Below are 20,151 nucleotides of genomic sequence, written 5' to 3'. Positions count from 1 at the left end.
CTGGGCAGTGGCAGAGTCTTGGGGTCCTTCCTCCCATGGCGCCTTGAGCCCCCCCTTAAACCTGAGACCTGAATTTGAGCCAGCCCTGAGCTCTTCAGGACCCTAGGGTGCCTTAAAACCACTCAGGCCAGGCCCCTTCCCCAGAGATTCACATTCTGGAGCGGGACTCAGACTTCTGTATGTGTTTTGTTTTTTTTTTAAGCTACCAGTTTCTTTGCCTTTTTATTATGAAAAACCCTACAGGGAAAAATAGAGGGAATGATATCATAAACACTTGCGCAGACTGTACCTGATCTAAACAGCTGTTTCGAGTTTTACCATATTTGCTTCATCAAATACACTAAAGGATTTTGCAGCAATTTATGGGCATCGCTGCCTCCCTGCCTGCACCGAGCACCTCGTAGGTTCTTATGCAACCCCAGTGCCTCTTCCCACCAACACGGCGACAGCTCCCAGCAACCTCTGCCCCCGCCATGTTCTTCCTCCCCTAATTTATGCTCCACTGGACCAGGACCAGTCAAGGGGTCGGTGGTCAGCATGTCTCCTACATTTCTTGAGGACGAAGACCTGGTGTGTGGCACAGTTCTCTGGTGAGATAGGGAAAGTGAGGCCCAAAGGGGACGGGACGAGGAGTCTGAGGCATCCTGGCCCGTCCCCCTCCTTGCCTGCCTGGCCTTGCTCCTCACCAGGGCCCTGTGCAGACCCTTCTCTGCAGGGACCCTCCCCAGGCCCCGGTGCATCCTGGGGCCGGCTGCCCCGAATAAATCCTTCCCAGGCAGGAATCCGGTGCTTGCGATCCTTCAGCAGCCGCTGTGGGGAGCAGCAGTAAACTTGGTCTTGGGGGAAGCCCGAGCAGGCTGGGGCGGCTGGGCTGCACTCGTGGGCTCTGCCTGCTGCTGGCTGGGGAGGCCCAGGGGCGCTGCAGAGGGCCAGGGACGGGGTTCTCGGGGTCATGTGGAGCCGCTCACCTTGGAACCCTGTCTGCTTGGGTGTGGATTCCAGCTCAGCACCCCTGTCCCTGGCGAGGCAGGAGGCGTGTCAGCAGGAGATGCTGGCCTTGTGGTGACTCTGGCTGCTAATTTGACTTGTGATACTGAGGAGTGGCCCAGGGGCATCCTACCTCTGAGGCATACCCCCCAGCCCTACTTTATTTTTTATTTTGAAACAAGGCTTTGCTAAGTTGCTGAGGCTGGCCTCCATCCTCCGGCTTCTGCCTCCCAAGTACTGGTGGGGTTACAAATGTGCCCCACTGCACCCGACGCTCACTAGCTTTTTGAAGATGCCTGCCTGTTAGAGGCAGGAGGACTTCCGCCACTGTCCAGGCACTTGGGGACAAGCCTGGGCAAACCAGTCCCTGAATGCTGGTCCTGGGGGACTGTGTGTGTGTGTGTGTGTGTGTGTGTGTGTGTGTGTGTGTGTGTGTGTGTGTGTGTAGGATTTTGTTTCTAATCCTTTTCTGGGCATCCCCAGCCTCCACATGTCTGCTGCTGCCCCCTGCTGGGGAGTGACCTTGATGGCTTTCTCCCTCAGCCAAGGCGGCTCTGGTGTGAAGGAGCGTGAGCGCGCGCACACACACACACACACACACACACACACACACACGCACGCTTACATTTCCCCATTATCAAATGCTCTCTATTAAAAGAGCCTCCCTTCTTGCCTCATTGCACTCGCCATGCTAACCACTGGCAAAGCCTACCACCTAGTCCCAGGCTTCCTACACAAGCCCGGTGGCAGGTGGCAGTGCTCAGAGAAAGGTGGACAGGTTGGAAAACGTGCTGGGTGGGCCGGGAAGGCATTGGCGGTGCACACCTGAAACCCCAGTCCTGGGGGAGGCTGAACAGGGAGGCTGCAGGTTTGAAGACAGCCTCAGCATCAAAGCAAGATCCTATATCAAAATTTAAAAAATATGTACAGCCGGGCGTGGTGGGCACGCTTGTCATCCCCGCGCTTGGGAGGCGGAGACAGGAGGATCGCGCAGGTTCGAAGCCAGCCGCGGGCGCTGGCTTAGGAGACCCTGTTTCCAAATAAAAATGTTAAAATAGGTCTGGGAGTGTAGCCCGGAGGTAGAAGGGCTTCCAGGAACCCCAGTACCACCAAAATAAAAAATAAAAAAAATAAAAAATATGTACAAACGGATGGAGCTGTATCTCAGAGGCAGAGCAAGAACCCTCGGGTTCAATCCCCAGTACCAGAAACCAAAGCCAGGCATGGAGGCGCACACTTGTAATCCCAGTACTTGGGAGGCTGAGACAGGAGGATCGCAGGTTGGAGGATCTGCCTCGGCAAGTAGCGAGACTCTCCTCAACCAGGTGAGACTCCGTTTCAAGAAACCAAAAACTAAAACAGGGTGGAGGTGTAGCCTGGAGGTAGAACGCCCCTGGGCTCCATCCCCAGGTAGGACTGGGTGCTTAGCAACTCCACGATCTGTGGAGCGGCTTCCAGGAGCAAAGTCCGCCCCGCACGCCCAGGAGGGCAGTGGGCGCTGTCCGTGTGCGGCCCGGGTGCTGCCCGGGGTAGGGAGGGGAGGTCCCGGCCTGCCTCCCTCCCCGGCCCTCCCCAGCAGCGCCGTCTCAGCCCCGGGTCTCTCCCGCCTTGAAAGCAGGATGAGAACGTTGCCGGAGCTGAGCGCATTTGTCAGTGGCTGAAGGGCTTCGAAACTAATCATCGCTGTATTAAAATCGTATTTGGTTCTCAAGCTCAAGAAACACTGAGGGATTTTAAATGTTAAAAGAAAAGCGGGGGGGGGGGGCGCTCAAAGGATAAAAACAGCCCTGAAATAAGTTTCTGTGACTGAGGAATATGAAGTATTGCTCTGTGATTCTGGAAATCCAACCTCCCCCGGAAAATAGATGCTCTCCAAAGGCGCATATTCCTGCCGCGGCGGGCGAGGCGGTGTGTGTGAAGTCCCCCGGCGCTCCGTATTGATCCACCGAGCCGGGAGCCGCGCAGGGAGGGTGCGCAGGCCTCCGGCCCTTGAGCCATTTTTAGAATGGATTTCAAAATGCCATTTTATTCTCTCTGCAAAATGAGCTTGTGTGTCTTCTCTGCCCGGATGGCCCCAGATGATGTACAGCCCTTAGCCAGTGAGAAACTCCCAAATTCTCCTGCCTGTTAAGACCTACGCAGTTTAAAAATGGCTGTTGGGTCCTCTCGTCTCTAATAGATTAAAAAAGGCTCCCTTGGGCAGCTCAAGGACATTGAGTGGTCCTCGTCCCGAACCTCTGGCTCCGAGAGGCCTAGGAAATGTTCGCCGGCGCTTCGGAGGGGAGCGGGCAGACCATAAACCGCGCTGCTTTTGAACTGTGCGGCCTGACGCATTTTACACCGTGGTCTTCTTTTGCTACCAGCGCTTTTCTTAATTAGATATTAAGAAAGCCCCCCTCCCTCTCCCCACCACCAGTCACGATCTATCAGGCCTAGGCAACCTCAGGGGACCATCTTTTCCTAGGCTGAGCTGGGGCCCTGGCCAGCTCCCAGGGCTGCACTGACCTGCAGCAGGCCTGAACCTGGGCCAGCTCAGCTCCAACTGCCCCCACAACACTCCCTGCCCGTTCCCATCCCTGCCCGGCCCTTGCCTACACTCCCTGGACACACACTCCCTGGGCCGAGCCTTCCCCAGGCTCCCCAGCCTCTACTCTGCTCCTGGACCCCGGCGCCATCCTGCCATTCAATCAGGACATGGTAGCTTTCCTAACCTTCCCACTAGGGACTGAACCCAGAGGGTGTTCTACCTCTGAGCTATATCCCCAGCCCTTCTTATTTCTTATTTTTTTAAATTGCAATACTAGGGATGAAACCCAGGGGCATTCTACCTCCAAGCTATACCCCCAGCTCTATCTTTTATTCTTTATTTGGAAACAGGGTCTCACTGAGTTGCAGAGGGCCTCACTAAGTAGCTGAGGCTGTCCAGGAACCTAGATCCTCCTGTCCCAGCCTCCCAAATGCTGGGATTACAAGTGTGCACCACCACGCTCAGCTATTTCTTAATTTATTTATTTATTTATTTTTGCAGGGCTGGGGATAGAACCCAGGGGCATCTGACCTACAAGCTACACCTTGCCCTATTTTTTTTTTTTAATTTTAAAACAGGGTCTCGCTAAGCTGCGGAGGGCCTCACCAAGCAGCTGAGGCTGTCTGCAAACCGTGATCTTCCTGCCTCAGCCTCCCAAATACTGGGATTACAAGTGTGCACTACCACACCTGGCCATTTGTTATTTTAAAATTAGAGTCTTACTAAGTTGCTGAAGGTCCGACGTTGTTGAGGCTGGCCTTGAACCTGTGATCCCCTGCCTCAGCCTGCCAAGCACTGGCATTACAGGCGTGGGCCCCTGTGCCCGGCTTAGTTAATTATTTTGTAATGCTGGAGATGGAACCCAGGGCCTCCTGGGCACTGGGCCTGCACTCTGCCACCGAGCTGCACCCTCAACCCTTAGGACTCATTTTTCAACATAATTTTCTCCCTCCCAGTCCCCACACGCTATTCATTATACTTTTAGCATCCGTTGATTGAGAAAACAGACGATGATAAAAAGCCTCTAGGAATTCAATAATGCCTTTAAATAAATTTGCACTTTGGTAATCACTGTGGTGCTTACACACATAGGAGATGCTCAAGTTCCTTGGGCGTGGCTGCTCTGGTCTGTGGTGTGGGCCTGGGTGGGGTCTTGACCAGCTGGGGGTCCCCACCCCCAGTGTGGCTCTTGGGTATGGCGCGCTTGCCTAACCTACAACCTGAGCTGACCCACGGAGGAAGGGCCTCAGTTTCCCCAGCTGTCAAACCCAGCTTCTCTGAACACACAGGCTCGCTGCCCGCACCCCACCTGGAGGCAGGAGGCTCTGTGCTGCTGTTGGAGGCGGGTCTTCCTGGGCTGCCTGCTCTCTAGAAGGCACAGCCAGACCCCAGGACCCCTGGCACAGGGCAGAGAGGGCAAGCCAGGTCGCACAGGAGCCAAGCTGGAGCTGGGAGCGGAGGTGGGCACTCTGGGGGCCCCCACCTGAGCCCCGTATGGTTTCTGCAGAAGTGGGGAGCGGTGTGCTCCCCTCCAGCCCAGCCCCAGCATCGTGGCCTCGTGGGGTACAGCCGGGGTGCATCAGCAGGTCTGGCTGCAAAGCAAGGCCGGGCAGGGGAGTGTCAGGCTCCCTCCAGGAGCGGCTAGAAATAACTTTTACAGACCTGTGTTCCCTCCAGTTACCAGAAACGCCTCTGCCTGGGGACAGGTCAGCTGGCAATGGCAAGCGAGCCCAGGGACAGGGGAGGAACAGACGCCAGCGCTGGCCCAGCAACCCTAGCCTGCCCAGCCACACTCAGGCAGCATGGTCAGCCCCAGAGGGCCCTCCCCGCACCCTGCAGAGCAGATGCGCATGCGCCAGGCAGAACCCGCCCCCTCCCTTCCGAAAGGGTCTGCAGGACAGAGCCCACGAGGGGTCCCACAGGGAAATCAAGGGCTGGCTGAGCTGAGCTGAGGCTTTTGAGGCCGTGGTGGGCAGCAGGCTGGGGTGGCTGGCGGGAGGTTTCCTAAGCCAGAGGCCTGAACAAATCCATGATCACCGCTGTGCATGGCGCCAGCCGGCCATGCCCGTGGCCTGGACTGAAGGTCAATTAGAGGGTTAATCATGCCCGGTGCTACCCAGCCTGGTTATATCCATGGCCAGGAGTCCAGCAGAGGGAGTGGGTATTAATAACTCGGTGGTGACAGGCACCGCTGCGGGAATGTCCTCGCAGACGGAACAAGCTTGGCGGCTGGAGCTCCTTGGCACTCTCCCGAGACAAAGTCAGGACGACTTTAGGGTCTGCCTTTCTGGCCAGAGATCCAGCCAGCACTTGCCCCAGGCCGGCCCAGCCCCCCAGGAATGGCAAAGAGAGCCGCAGGTGGGGCAGGGGGACCCGTGGCCAAGTGTCCTAGGATCCAGAGCTGTTGGGGGGCGGTGACCCCCACGGCAGCAATGCTGGAGACCAGAGGGCCGCGTGTGCTTCCTGAGCCCTCTGGGCACGGGGCTGACCTTTCCACGGGCCTGAGCTCAGTCTGCCCCTGCCTCCGCAGGTCGGTATCATGCTGTCCCACAGATGGGGAGCGGAGGCCAGGAGCGGTTTAGTAACTTACTCAAGGCCACACAGCAAGGTCCCGGTGAGGCCATGACGGGAGCGGGCGGTGCGCGGCTCAGCCGCACAGAGGTGAATGCTCCCGTCTCCACTTGCTTCTCGCTGGGCCTGGGATGTAGTGCCCAAAGGAAGAGGGGAAGGGAGCAGGACGTGAGGAGGACGCGGCTCTGCTCTCTGGATGCTGACTTCTCCGAGTGCAGCGCCATTCGGCTTCCCCATGCAGCCGTTGTGGAAAGTGTTGGTGTGCGTGTGCGTGTGCGTGTGCGTGTGCGTGCGTGTGCATGCGTGTGCGGGTGTGCATGTGCGCGCGTGTGTGCGCGTGTGCGTGCGTGTGCGGCACTGAGTTGAACCCAGAGGTGCTCTACCACCGAGCTGCGTCCCCAGCCCCGTCTCACTTCTTTAGTGAGACAGGGTTTCACTAAACTGCGACCCTCCCGAATGGGATTATGTGTGGGCGCCACCGCACCCAGTTTGTTACTTGACTTTTAAAAAAAAATTATTTGTGGCCGGGCGTGGTGGCGCATGCTTGTAATCCCCGTGCTAGGGAGGCGGAGACAGGAGGGTCGCATAGGTTCGAGGCCAGCCGCTTGCTCTGGCTTAAGAGACCCTGTTTCCAAATAAAACATAAAATAGATCTGGGAGTGTAGCCCGGAGGTAGAAGGGCTTCCAGGAACCCCAGTACCACCAAAAAAAAAAAAAAATTATTTGTTATTTAAATTCAAAAGGTACAGAATAATATTTAAAGTTTTGAGCCGGGCGTGGTGGCGCACGCTTGTAATCCCAGCATTTGGGAGGCTGAGACAGGAGAATCGTGGTTCGCGGACAGCCTCGGCTACTTAGTGAGGCCCTTTATAACTCAGTGAGACCCGGTTTCAAAGTAAAGAATAAAAAGTAGGGCTGAGGGTATAGCTCAGAGACAGAATGCCCCTGGATTCAATCCCCAGTCCTGCAAAAAAATAAAATAATAAAAAATCAAAATTAAAGTCTCCCTCTCACCGAGGCGATCACTGTAACCGGGTCCTCGTACAGATGGCTCTGAGAAGTGATCCATCCTTATTAACTGTCTTGTTTAAACTTCCTGCCAGGGCGGGCTCCAGCGAGGCTGGGGGCCCGCAAGCCTCGCCAGCGCTGCCCCAGAAAGCCACCGCCCTCACGTGACTTCCACTCCCTCTGCTTCCCAGGGAGCCCACTGTGGGAAGACCCGTGACGCAGTCAACGCCCAGGAGAGGCGAGCCCCCGGGCGGGACCCTGCCGGGCAGCTCCCGCACTGCCCGTGTGCCTGTGCGCGTGCGGGCGCCATGGTGCTGCAGGGCAGCACGGACGGCGGGGACGCCAGGGCGGGCGTGCAGCTGGAGCCCTTCCTGCACCAGGTCGGGGGGCACCTGAGCGTGATGAGGTACGACGACCACACTGTGTGCAAGCCCCTCATCTCCCAGGAGCAGAGGTTCTACGAGTCCCTGCCGCTGGCCATGAAGCGGTTCACCCCGCAGTACAAAGGTGAGCCGGGAGCGCCGCCGTGGACACGCGCCCTCTCCCCACGCGGCGGCCCTCGCTGCCCAGCTTCTCTGAGCTCTCCGGAGCCTCCTGTGTGCAGTGTACCACCATGGGCTTCCAGAGTTAGCTTATGCCGGCAGGCTTGGAGACATCAGTCTAATCGCACGGGGCCGAGGGGCACTCTGGTCTGCACCCTGGGGGTGTCATCACGGCAGGGTGCGTGGCTGAGGCCTCTTCACCTCCCTCTGGAGGCGAGGAGGGAGAGCAGGAGTCTCGGGCTAAGATGGGGGTCAAAGAAGCTGGGGCAAGTTTGGTCAAGAAACCAGAATGCCCATTCCCAGGTGGGTGGGGAAGCGCCATCCGGGGCAGTGTCGCCCTGGGCTGCGAGGCGGGCTCTGGGGGGACAGCGGGGTGGGCAGGGCTGCGTCCTCTGGCCTCCTTGTCTGCTGCCCGCCCCCCTGGGTCCCAGAGCAGGTGTCTGTCCACACCCAGTGTTTGGTCAACGAGGGCCAATGCTGCCAGGCGACGGGCTCAGTGTTAGGAGGAGCGCTGGGAAAAGACCTCCTTCAGAAACTTAAGATTTCAAACGGACGCTGTTGTCAAAGCGTCTGAGAGGAGCCATAATGCTATCTAAATAAGTCAGGCCGGGCGTGGTGGGCACGCTCGTAATCCCAGCGCTTGGGAGACTGAGACAGGAGGATCACAGTTCGCAGACAGCCTCAGCTACTACTTAGTGATGCCCTTTGCCACTCAGTGAGACCCTGTTTCAAAATTTAAAAAAACAATAAGGCAGGGGGGTGTAGCTCAGAGGTAGAATGCCCCTGGGTCCCATCCCCACTACCGCAAAAAAAAAAAAAAAAAAAAAAAAAAAAATGTCAGAAAGCCACTTGGCCGTCAGCGGTCAAGACGGGAAAGGACAGGTTATCGATGCCCGTGTTTATCAGAGAAGGATCTGGGGTCAACCGACTTCACCAGGGTCCTGTGGGCATACGTGCGTGCAAGCCCCTGGCCCATTCCAGGCCACCAATCAGAGTCCCCGGGGCCGCGGGTCAGACCCAGGAATCCACAGGCAGCACCATGGGGATTGAGAACCAGTGCTAGGGGTGGCGAGGGGCCTGGGGCCCAGGCATGGTTCAGTCCAGCCTGCAGGACCCCACCCCCCGGGAGCCTGAGACAAGCTGGCGCAGCGCAGTGCCCTGGGAGACAGGCCGCCTGTGTGGGCCCCTTGTCTCCCCAGGCTCAGCTGCCCGAGGCTCTAGGGGGCCGGTGCTGCCTGGCTGGCTGCAGGTCGCTGCTCACCTTGCCAGAGCACCCACTGGAATTAATGCCTGTCCATTTGCAACTGAGCTCGACCCAGCACGGGGGTAGCAGGCCCTGGCATGTGCAGGGAGGGCTCCCACAGGCAGCACTTCACGCCTCTTTGGCACCGCTGCTGAGCTGAGAAAGACTGCCAGGATGCGGCCGGCAAGTCAGGACAGAGACAGAGGCTGCTCTGGCCTCCAGGAGATCCCCACCCTGTACCCTGTCTGCATGGGGCCAAGCCTCTGGAGGGAGGGAGAGGGCATGGGTCTCAGGAACCCTCAAGGCCTGCTCTCTGTCCAGACCTCTGCTCAGCCTGGCTTCCCCCTTCAGGTTGGGCCATCCTCCCCAAATTATGATGGGGTCACATCTCGACAAACCCATCATAAGTCATAAATATTGTAAGTCAAAAATGCATTTAAGCAGGCTGTAGTGGCTCACACTTGTAATCTCAGCATTTGGGAGGCGGAGACAGAAGGATTGTGGTTCATGGGACAATCTCAGCTACATAGGCCCTTTGCAACTCAGTGAGACCCTGTTTCAAAATAAAGACTAAAAAATAAGGCCGGGGGTATAGCTTGGAGGTAGAATGCCCCGGGATCCATCCCCAGTACTGGAAAAAAAAAATGCATTTAAGCTGGGTGTGGTGGTGTGTGTCTGTAATCCCAGTACTTGGGAGGCTGAGACAGGAGGACCGCAGGTTCAAAGTCAGCCTCAGCAACTTAGCAAGATCCTGTTTTAAAATAAAAACTAGCCGGGCGTGGTGGCGCACGCTTGTCATCCCCGCGCTTGGGAGGCGGAGACAGGAGGATCGCGCAGGTTCAAAGCCAGCCTTGCTGGTTTAAGAGACCCTGTTTCCAAATAAAATATAAAAAATAGGTCTGGGAGGGTAGCCCGGAGGTAGAAGGGTTCCAGCCCCAGTACCACCAAAAATAAATAAATTAATTAATTAAAAACTAAAAAACAGCTGGGGAGGAGGTAGCTCAGAGGTAGAATCCCTAGTACCAAAAGTAAATAAAAATGCATTTAAATACTGAACCCACTGACATCCTCGCTGGCAGCACGGCATGCCGAAGTCTCAGTCTTTGCCCTTGTGACCCCCGGAATGCCCAAGAGCTGCGGCTGCTGTCAGTGCCCTGCTTGAGAGGGAATACCATGCCTTAGAGCCAGAAAAGATCAAAACTCAGAAAGTTCATGTCTGGCTTCTACTGAATACAGAAGCTGTCACTCCATTGAAAATTTGCACGTCAAGTCACCCATGCTGGCGGCCTGTCTCCTGAGCCTGGGGTCAGAGACTGCTCCTGCAGAAGTCTAGAGGGGCCTGGCTCGGCGACCCTCTTGCTGCCTGTGGCTGCGCTGGGCTGACACCCAAACACCAGACTCTATTACAGCAGCTCATTCCCAAGCTGGGCGTGGTGGCAAACGCTTGTAATCCCAGAATTCCAGAGGCTGAGACAGGAGGATTGCAGTCCCAGATAGCCTCAGCTACTTAGTGGGGCCCTTTGGAACTCAGTGAGACCTTGTTTCAAAATAAAGAATAATAAATGGGGCTGGGGGGTGTAGCTCCAAAGTAGAATGTCCCTGGGTTCCATCCCCAGTACTGCAAAAAAAAGAGAGAGACAGACAGAGACAGACAGACAGACAGACAGACACACTGATTCCCTAGCTGCAAGGACTGTGGGGTCAGGGTCCCAGCATCTGCGGCAGAATACGCAGGTGTGTAGGGCCCAGAACCAAGCAGGACCCGCAAGGTCGCTCCCCAACACTTTGCGGAGCAGGGGACTGGTTGTTGAGGGCCGGCATAACGGGGTCCTGAAAGGGCTCTGCGGCACTGCCGTGGTACCAGTTAACTCTTGGTGTTTGCACCCCATCTGACGCCACTGTGTGTGGTTTTTGCACAGTACCTTTATGACCCCCATGACCATAGTTGGGGAAACCAAGGCAGGGAGCGGCTGCCCAGTTAGCCTGAGCCCACACAGCCAGAGAGAGGCAGCGCCAGGCTTTGAGGCACCAAGGTCTAGCTCCCAGGAATGGATTCTTGCCACAAAGGCCCAGCCAAAGGGATGAACTAGGGGCCCGGTGCTCAGGTATTGTCTAGCCCAAGGAGAAAGGGAACATGGCTTGCCCAGGGCCACTCAGCCCATGACCGTGTGTCAGGGGAACTCAGATGCCCACAAGACCATCACAGGGACACCCCCTTCCTCCTCCTCAGGAGCAGCTCCTCAGAAAGCCAGGCCAATTCTAGATGGCCACCACACACCATCGAGGGCACCTCTCCCTTCTGCACCACGGTGGCATCGCGGGGAACCTCGGGCGGGACGTCATCCCCGAGGGCAGCCCCCTTGTGCTAGTGCTCCCTTGGGCCTCTGCTGGGCTCCCCAGGCGCCAGTGCCTGTCGGCCTTGGGCAGATGAGGACATGCTCTGAGGTCCATTTGGCCACGGGTACAGCCAGAGTCAGGTCACACACGGCAGGGAGTGAATGTTCTCATAAGCTTAAAAATAAACGCATGATAGGAAACTCGCTGAGGTCAAACCAAAACTGCTGAGCTGCTCGGGACGTGCCGTCGTGGTAGGAAGCTCCTTGTCCGCCAAGCCAGCGCGGTGTCGGTGTCGGGACCAGGGGCATGGCAGGCTGGTGAGCAGGCAGGCGGCGGGGGGTGGGGAAGTGGGTTCTGGCTGAGCCGGAAACTTTCCTGGCCAGGCCATGGCCACAGAGTACCAGGAGCCCCTGGCCTCCAAGGCCCAATCCCCATGGACATGCAGGACGCACATAGGCCAGGTGGAGCCATGTGGCTCTTGATTAGAAGAATATTCTTATTTATTTATTTATTTATTTATTTATTTATTTATTTATTGTTTTTGCAGTACTGGGGATGGAACCCAGGGGCATTCTACCTCCGAGCTACACCCCCAGCTCTATTTTTTATTCTTTATTTTGAAACAGGGTCTCGCTCAGTTGCAGAGGGCCTCACCAAGTAGGCTGTCCACGAACCACGATCCTCCTGTCTTGGCCTCCCAAATGCTGGGATTACAAGCGTGCACCACTATGCCCGGCTTTTGTTTTTTGTTTTTGAAACTGGGTTTCACTAAGTGACTGAGGACCTCACTTCCTTGCCGAGGCTCGGCCTCAAACCTGCGATCCTCGTCTCAGCCTCCCAAGTCCTGGGATTACCAGCGTGTATTAGCATGCCTGGCTTAAAAGAACTCTCTGCCGGGCGTGGCGACGCACGCTTGTCATCCCCGCGCTTGGGAGGCGGAGACAGGAGGATCACGCAGGTTCCAAGCCAGCCACGCATGCTGGCTTAGGAGACCCAGTTTCCAAATAAAAAAATGTAAAAATAGGTCTGGGAGTGTAGCCCGGAGGTAGAAGGGCTTCCAGGAACCCCAGTACCACCAAAAAAAAAAAAAAAAAAGAACTCTCTAAGGACCAAGTCTGGATTCCACTGGCACGTGGCTCTGTCTGAGGCAGAGAGAGAGAGAGAGAGAGAGAGAGAGAGAGAGAGAGAGAGAGAGAGGGAGGAGAGAGGGAGAAAGATCTTGGAGGTGAGACAGCCACCGAACCCCAGAAGCAGGCAGGACAGTAGGCATGGGTGTGGCCCGCACGTGGCTCTGACCACATAGCAATGGAAATGAGTCTGGGGTTTTACTGGCTTGGGCTGTTTGCTCCTCCATTGACTCAGACACTCAGAACCAATGCTACCAGACAGGAGCCAGAGCGGGGAGAGGTGGGTGAAGGCCACGCCTCTGTCCCTCCAGGGAGCCCCGAGGCCCCGCTCCTTCCCTAGCACTGTGGTTCGTGGCAGGCATGTCACTGTGGTCCCTCAAGTGGAAAAGTCCAGGAGGCCCTGATGCTGACTTGACCTTCACGAGACCCGCCGGGGCCCTGCTCTGGGCCTGCACACGTGCCTGGGCTCTCCAGGAGCTGGAGGCCCCCAGGCTCGCTGAGGCTGGGCGCAGAGGCCGGCCAGCCCTCTCTCATCACATGGGGAGGAACGGGCTCCGGGGCCTGGCAGCAGCTTCAAGGACATTTCTCCCTAGAACAAGCCTTGTGACCCTACTTCCCCCAGGACACAGGGATGGGACTGCAAAGCCACATCCTCCAGCCCCCTGGCCCTCCCAGTCCTCTGTGCTGACGCCCCTTCCTGAGGGGGTGGAATCAGGGCTGGGGCCTTCTCTGCACAGACCTGGATGACTAAAACCAATGTGTCTGGGCCCACAGCAGGCAGGCGCCTCCACACGCCTGGGGAGACACCCCGTGCAGTCCTGGGCTCCGTGTGGCAGCGTGTCCCTCCCTCGGCCCCCGTGTCTGGCGTGGCCTCTGAGTTCTGTGCTATGCAGACCCTACAACCCTGGCTATTCAGTCCCCCACCCCGAGCCTCCATGCACATGATCAGCAACCCCTGGCAGGTGGTAACTGAGAGATCAGAGACCACTATGTGGGCACAAAGACTGGTGACTGCCCACCGCTGTGATTACACCCCAGCCTGCCCGTAGCCCTCGCGCTCCTGGCAGAAGGGCGACGGTGGGCTTGCCTCGGACCCAGGCTGCTGCCAGGCGAGCTGTTAGACTGTCACGGTCACTTCGCAGGTCACAGGAAGCTCAGGATGGACGGAGGAAGAGCCGGGGTTTGTCCAGGAGAGAACTGAATTCCCTTCCCAGGCTGTAAAATTAGGGCGCTGGGAATCTGAAACGACAAAGACTGGCCCTGGGAGGTGGAGAGCAATTTGCTGGGTTGCAGAGCAGCCCTGGAACTCAGGGTGTCTCCGAGCAGCTGGCAGGGCCGCAGGCGGGGAGATCACCCCTGACTCGGGGAAGGTGACTAAGCGGCTGGAAGAAGAAATGGACAAGTCCCCAACACCCCAGTCCCCAGTCAAAGCCCAGCAGAAAGCAAATGGTGTGCTTAGAGAACGTTCCCAGCCTTGCACGGTGCACACCTGTAGTTGCAGTACTTGGGAGTCTGAGACAGGAGGGTCCCAGGTTCAAGGCCAGCCTCAGCGACTTAGCCAGGATCATAGGTTCAAGACCAGCCAGCCCCAGCAACTTAGCCTCTCTGCAACTTAGGGAGACCCTGTTTCTTTTCTTTTCTTTTCCTTTCTTTCTTTTTTTGCACACCCCCTGCCTCATTTTTTACTGTTTATTTGTAAACGGGGTCTCATGGAGTTGCGGAGAGCCTCACTAAACAGCTGAGGCTGGCCATGAACCTGCACTCTTCCTGTCTCGGCCTCCCAAGTACTAGGATTATAAGTGTGCGCCAGCACACCTGGCTTGGGAGACCCTGTATCCACTGCACAAACTCAGGCAACAGTGAGAGCTTTGAGTCCTCGGCCTGAAGGGCGGAGGGAGGGAACAGTGGCACCACCCAGGGGCAGGGGCGGGGCAGGAGAGCAGTGCGTGAGCACAGCCACCCGGGGCGGGGCCCTGCCACCCACCCACCCACCCGGGGCGGGAGGGAGAGGAAGTGCCAGCCTTCCTCTCCCTCCCGCCCATGCCTGCCGGAGCCCCGCTGACCACAGCTCTGGGTACTGAAGGGCCAAGGTTGATGGCTGGCACAGGGCAGAAGCCAGGGGGCACTGGCCAGGTACGCCCCGAAGAAGCTTCAAGCGGCAGCAGAGCGGCCTGCTTCACACAGCCACCAGAGGCCACAGCTGGACCCTCCCCCCTCGTGTGTCGGCAGGTACCATCACAGTGCGTCTCCGGAAGAACAGCCGGGGCCAGCTCAGCCTGGTCGCCCACCCGCTGAAGGAGAACCAGGAGCCCTTCAAGGTCTCTGCGGAGTCAGCAGCGGCTGCCATCTGGCAGACGCTTCAGCAGACCACCAGCAGCGGGCCCCGGCCGCTGGCCCAGCGGCAGCACGTGCAGCTGACGCACTCGCTCAAGGACAGGTGAGGCCTCTGCGCAGACGTGGGGCCGGGCACTCGTGTCCCCGCTGGGGCCAGCACTGCCCCCACCTGAGCCCCAGGCCAACCTGCCCCCTTAGGATCGGCCCTGAGAAAACGAGAAGTTGAGATGAAGTCTCTCTAGAACAGCCGGGGCGGCCAGGGAAGGAAGGGGCTTCCTCTCCAGCCGCGTCTAGAGGACGGACCACGGTGCCTTCTTCCCAGAGGCTGGCGCACAGCCCGAGCTGCGAGCAGATACTGGGACCTATTTCTTAATGACGTATCTGCTCCACTGAGGCCATGAGGTGGGGCGTGTGCAGAGCAGAAACCCCAGGGAGTGTGTAGGGCGGAAGGCGTGGCCGGGTCCTCTCAGAAGTCAGCTCTGCGCAGCAGCTGGGACTGGACAGCTCGTGGGCCCCTGGGGTGCCTGAGGTGCTTGGAGAGGCCTCCTGCGCCTCGCGTCATGTTAGCTGACCTTTCTCAGACGCCAGTTGGGGCCCTGAGGATCGGAAACAAAAGGAAGCTGATACGACGACAGTGCAGTCGCCCGAGCCCCAGCCCCACACCTGAGGAGCCGGGAGGTGTGTTAAACCTCTGGGCTGGACGGCAGTGCTTCTCCAATCTCAGGTGGGGACTCCAGGAGGCAGAGAGGCTGGAGGAGGAGGACGGACAGAGGCCCAAGGCCCACGGCTGCCTCCTCCCCACGGTCTTTCCAGGTCTCCAGGCGGTAACGCCAGCGGACCGGAGCCTAGGCCTTACGGCTCCAGGGGCCGCTGTCCCCGCACTGTACAATCTCCATGGTGAGGTCATTAAAATCCAGATCACTTACAACCAGACAGAATCACCTTACATCTTACTGTAGAGTGACCCCTACAGGTCATCTGGGGTCACTCGGAGACACCCCCGGGGGCCTCCATGTGGCAGGATCTGGAGCCGAGATGGGTAGGACATCCTGCAAGCGCCCCAGGACCTGGTGACGGGCGTCCTGGGAGCCAGGAATCAGGGACAGCACCTACCAGAGAGCCCGGCAGTCACAGACACCCTTCACCTTGACCTCACGTGTGCTTCCCCCGCAGCCCAGCCACCGCGCTCCTGACACCCGAGTTCCACCTCGACGTACAAGAGGCTGCTGGGAGCCGGCTGGAGAAGGGCTTTAACCCGTGGGGCCTGCAGCGCCACCAGGCACACATGACCCGCCTGTGCTCCGAGTACCCAGAGCACCAGCGGCACCGTATCCTTGCCCACGGTCAGGAGGGCATGCCAGGCGGGAGCAGCAGGGGACGAGAGACATGGGGCGGGAGGTGGATCCACGCAGGGCCGAGGGGGCAGCGCAGGAAGGGAGAGCCTGGTAGTTTGGAGGCACACGCCCATAAACCCAGGACCTAGAAGAGGGGGCACCCTCCTCCCAAAGAGGACTCACAGCCTGGCGCCCACTGGCACATCTCTGCCAGCTGGCCAGTAAGGGAGAGAAAGGAATGAGTGTACCACACTGGGTGGGGACAGGAAGGGGCTCCGAGGGCTGACTGCGCCCCTCCACATTCTCCCTGAGAGCATCTACCAACGGCCCACGGTGAGAAGGAAAGGCAGGTCATCCCTGGGCGGGGGGGCACTCTGAGAGGAGGCAGACCCCTACACACACACACACACACACACACACACACACACACACACTTCCAGGTCCCATGAGCAAATTTAGGTTTGAAATGCCCCTTCCGTCACCGCTGGGCCCCTTCCTGCAAACGGGCGGCTGGTTTCACAGTATTTACTAAGACACATCTGCAACCCTAATCCCCTAAGAAGCTTTTGCAGGATAATTACTCCACTGAAATTAATATTCCTGCGACTCATCTCCGAAGCGAACATCAACCCACTTCTCCCAGAAGGTATTGGCCCGTTCGGTGACTAGAGGTTTTTAGCCTTATGATTCTCTGCCATAAAATGTAAATTGGCCATGGCCTGCCAGGGATTTCACGCCTGCATTTAAATTCCAATCTCAGAGCAAAATGGAAATGGGGGTAAAAATAAAAAGCTCACACACTCATAAACTCCCCCTAAATAAATGGACTTATTAAAGCAGCCTGCAAAGCTAATACCTTTCATTCGTAATAGCGAGGGCTTGTCATCAGGTCAAAAGATGCTTTGAGCTGGGGTTTGCAGACAGTGTTGGAGGCCCTCCCTCCCCGCTCCCTCCCTCAGAGGGGCAGCAGCCTGGACGTCCTCAGAGCCCATCCTTAACCTAGCATGACTAGGGTTCTTGCTGCTGGAAAACGTGGTGTCACAGTACACGCATCCCTGCATCCTGGACCTCAAGATGGGGACCCGGCAGCACGGGGACGACGCGTCCGAGGAGAAGGCGGCCCGCCACATGAGAAAGTGCGCGCAGAGCACCTCCGCCTGCCTGGGTGTGCGCATCTGTGGCATGCAGGTGGGTGGCCGCCAGGCCCTTCCTGCGAGCGCATCGCCTCTAACAAGACATGCACCTCCTGGTCCGCAGTACCCTGGTTTATTGCTGTTTGTGTTTTTACTGTGTTGAGGATGGAACCCAGGGGCTTTGGTGGGCTAGGCAAGCGCTCTGCCATGGAGCCACACATCCCCCCAGCCCATCAATGGGTTCTTACGAGCGTGCGTCAGGATAATTGTATCAGAAGCCCACCGTTTTTGAACTCGGTCTCACGATCTTCAGCAGCTCAAAGTCTTTGCAGCGGCCCCATGGCTCCTGCCCACGTCGAGAGAGCCCTTTGATGGCAGCGTAGGAGCGCAAGCTAGGGAAGGAACTAAGAGCGGCTGGCGGACCAAGCCGAACGCTCGCCTCAGACCCGGACCTGTGCTTTCAACTCCTCTGAGCCCGCCTTCTCCTTTATCCACCTTTCAGCTTCTTGCTGCTGCCTGGTTCAGTTAACAAAGTGGGGATGTCGTCACCTGTTCAACCCAGGCCGAGGGACGGTGAAACCCTCCTTTTCCCAGCGTTCCCCGCTTCGTGATGGGTCCTCCAAGGTGGCCCTGGCAGGGCTGCGGAGAACAGGGTAGGATAGACCGCCTCTGCCCCCGTCGTGGGGTCTGTCTGCTCAGAGCCAAGGCAGACCCCGATTTGATGGTGCGCACTGTAGGCGTTCCTTAATTGAAACTGCCACCGCTTGAAGCTGGAAGGCGAGTCTATAAATTTGTGGCACAGATGTCTCTTGGAAGGCTCGGTACACAGTCCTCAGGAGAATGGAGCGTGATGATTTGTGGGGTAAATGGAATCCTTCTCCGGACCTCAAACCTTCTGAAATTGAGCTGATTTATTTGGAAAGCGATGGCTGTCGTGTATTTATGACGGCCAATTTAGCATCCGATCCAGGCCCTCCGAAGGTGACATCAAGCCCATCAGAACTCTCTGATTTTTTTTTAACGCTGGTTTTCTGTAAACATTTCATGTCATCGGAAGGCAAGAAAGACATGGGGAGCTTCCTTGGCCAGGGACGGGCAGCCTGGCCCAGGGGCTCCAGTTTCCCCTCCCACGATGCCTCCTCAGGGCCTCAGCTCAGTTTCTACTGCTTCCTGCGCCACTTGAGCAAAATGGGTGGCTGTCATGGTCCCCTACCAGCATCTCTCCCCATCTGCTCCCTCGTGGCAGCCAAAACATGACAGGGGAGGAGAGGGGAAGACGGTGCCAAGGAGAGGTGCCACCGGCCCCACGGCGCGGCTACGAGACCCCCTCTTCCAACCCAGCCCCCCGCAGCCACACTGGTGGCCTGCAAACTATGTGCACACTCGACCTAGCCCGTCTTTTTATCTCCAACAATTTGCCCCCACTCCACCTCAAGAGCCAATACCGCTGCCTTAGAATCTGCAGAGAAAGGACTTTATTAACTTTATTGGGGAGAATTTAATCTTCTTGGCTTTCCAAGGCCATTGGCTGTGATTTCAGATGCCTCCTAAAGCTTTCTAGCTTGGGTTTGCTAATATCTAAATTGAAGAGGGCCAGGAGCCAGCACTTAAATCACGACTTGGAGGCTGACATCGGAAATTCACCAGAGAGGAGATGCAGATCTCCGCCTCGTGGGAGGAGGGTCACCTCTGTGGGGTGGAGGATCCTGAGACCTTGGGTCACTATGAAAGACTTGCACGGAGAGCATTTTAAGATGAAAAGGCTGTGCTGGGCGAGGCGGAAGATCCTCTCCGCTCAGCCCCTCCTCTCCCGGAAATCTGTTCATCTGTCATGGGAGTTTGTGACAACGGTGGCTATACTAGGTCCAATTTGGGGGGGAAGCTTGCAATTCCTCACGTTTTATCTTTCTTCTTTTCAATGCCAGGTTTATCAGACTGATACAAAGCACTTTCTCTGCAAAGACAAGTACTATGGACGGAAGCTCTCGGTGCAGGGATTCAGGGAGGCCCTCTGTCAGTTCCTGCATGACGGAACCCGCCTCCGGACGGAGCTGCTGGAGCCCATCCTGCGCCAGCTCCGGGCCCTCCTCTCGGTCATCAGGGGCCAGAGCTCATACCGCTTCTACTCCAGCTCTCTCCTCATCATCTACGACGGGCAGGAGCCGGGAGGCCCGCACCCTCGGGACGCCCCAGCCCCGCAGGCGGCCCTCGGCGCTGCTCCAGCAGGCCTGGCCAAGGTCGACATCCGGATGATCGATTTTGCTCACACGACGTACAAGGGCTCCTGGGACGAGCACATCACCTACGACGGACCAGATCCTGGCTATATATTTGGCCTGGAAAACCTCATCGGGATCCTGCAGGATGTCCAAGAGGGGAAGTGAAGCTTCTTGGGACTAATTAGAATTTTCTGGGCTACAGATTTTGAAAAGGGACCTATTGATAGCTAGCGTAGTCTAGATATCCCCTAGATGTCTTTGTCATAATCAGACCCACCTTTGAAAGCCACCTCCAGAACCGGCGGACTACATTAACAGCTGCTAAAGAAATCTGCCCCGAGGGCGATTCTGCGTACCCTGGCATCTCCTGCAATGCTGGTAGCCAGTCCGTATAAAGTGGCACCGCCGTGGGGCGCGGGGCGAGGGTGGAGGGTGAGCCCGCGGCCAGCGCTGCCGTGCCAGATACCCGTATTCACAACCGCTTCCCTGTAGTCTGCCGAGGTCCTCGCAGCTGCGGGGCCAGAAGCGCCACTGCAGGGAGTCTCGAAGAACCAGTTCTCACGTTTATGGCGGGGCCTGAGCTAAGCGTGCCCTTCATCTTCCTACAAGGGGCAGGGAGAGCCCAGCCCCATCTTACCTGATCTGCACGCGCGCAGGCTCCCAGTGGACGAGAACGCGGCTGGGGTGTGACCGCGGGACGGGTGTGCTTTGCGTGTGCAAGCCCTTGAGCTTGATCCCAGCACCAAGAAAATAATAAATAAGCGAACAAATAAATGGCCAAGAGCAGGT

General features: G+C 57.5%; 1 protein-coding gene across 1 annotated transcript; it reads left to right on the top strand.

Moving 5' to 3' along the window:
• Window positions 1-7,401: 7,401 nt before the first annotated feature.
• IP6K3 (inositol hexakisphosphate kinase 3) lies at window positions 7,402-19,527 on the top strand (the record flags this gene model as incomplete). The annotated part of the gene is made up of 5 exons (XM_080709857.1): window positions 7,402-7,600; window positions 14,572-14,779; window positions 15,850-16,004; window positions 17,023-17,198; window positions 19,069-19,527. 5 exons carry the CDS (start codon window positions 7,402-7,404, stop codon window positions 19,525-19,527), a joined length of 1,197 nt encoding a protein of 398 aa, XP_080565983.1.
• Window positions 19,528-20,151: the final 624 nt, after the last annotated feature.

The sequence above is a fragment of the Muscardinus avellanarius genome, assembly GCF_963383645.1.
Source record: "Muscardinus avellanarius genome assembly, chromosome: 14".
In the NCBI taxonomy this organism is placed as follows: Eukaryota; Metazoa; Chordata; class Mammalia; order Rodentia; family Gliridae; genus Muscardinus; species Muscardinus avellanarius.
Note: the sequence above shows the minus strand (reverse complement) of the source record. Positions and strands in the feature narration are given on the sequence as shown.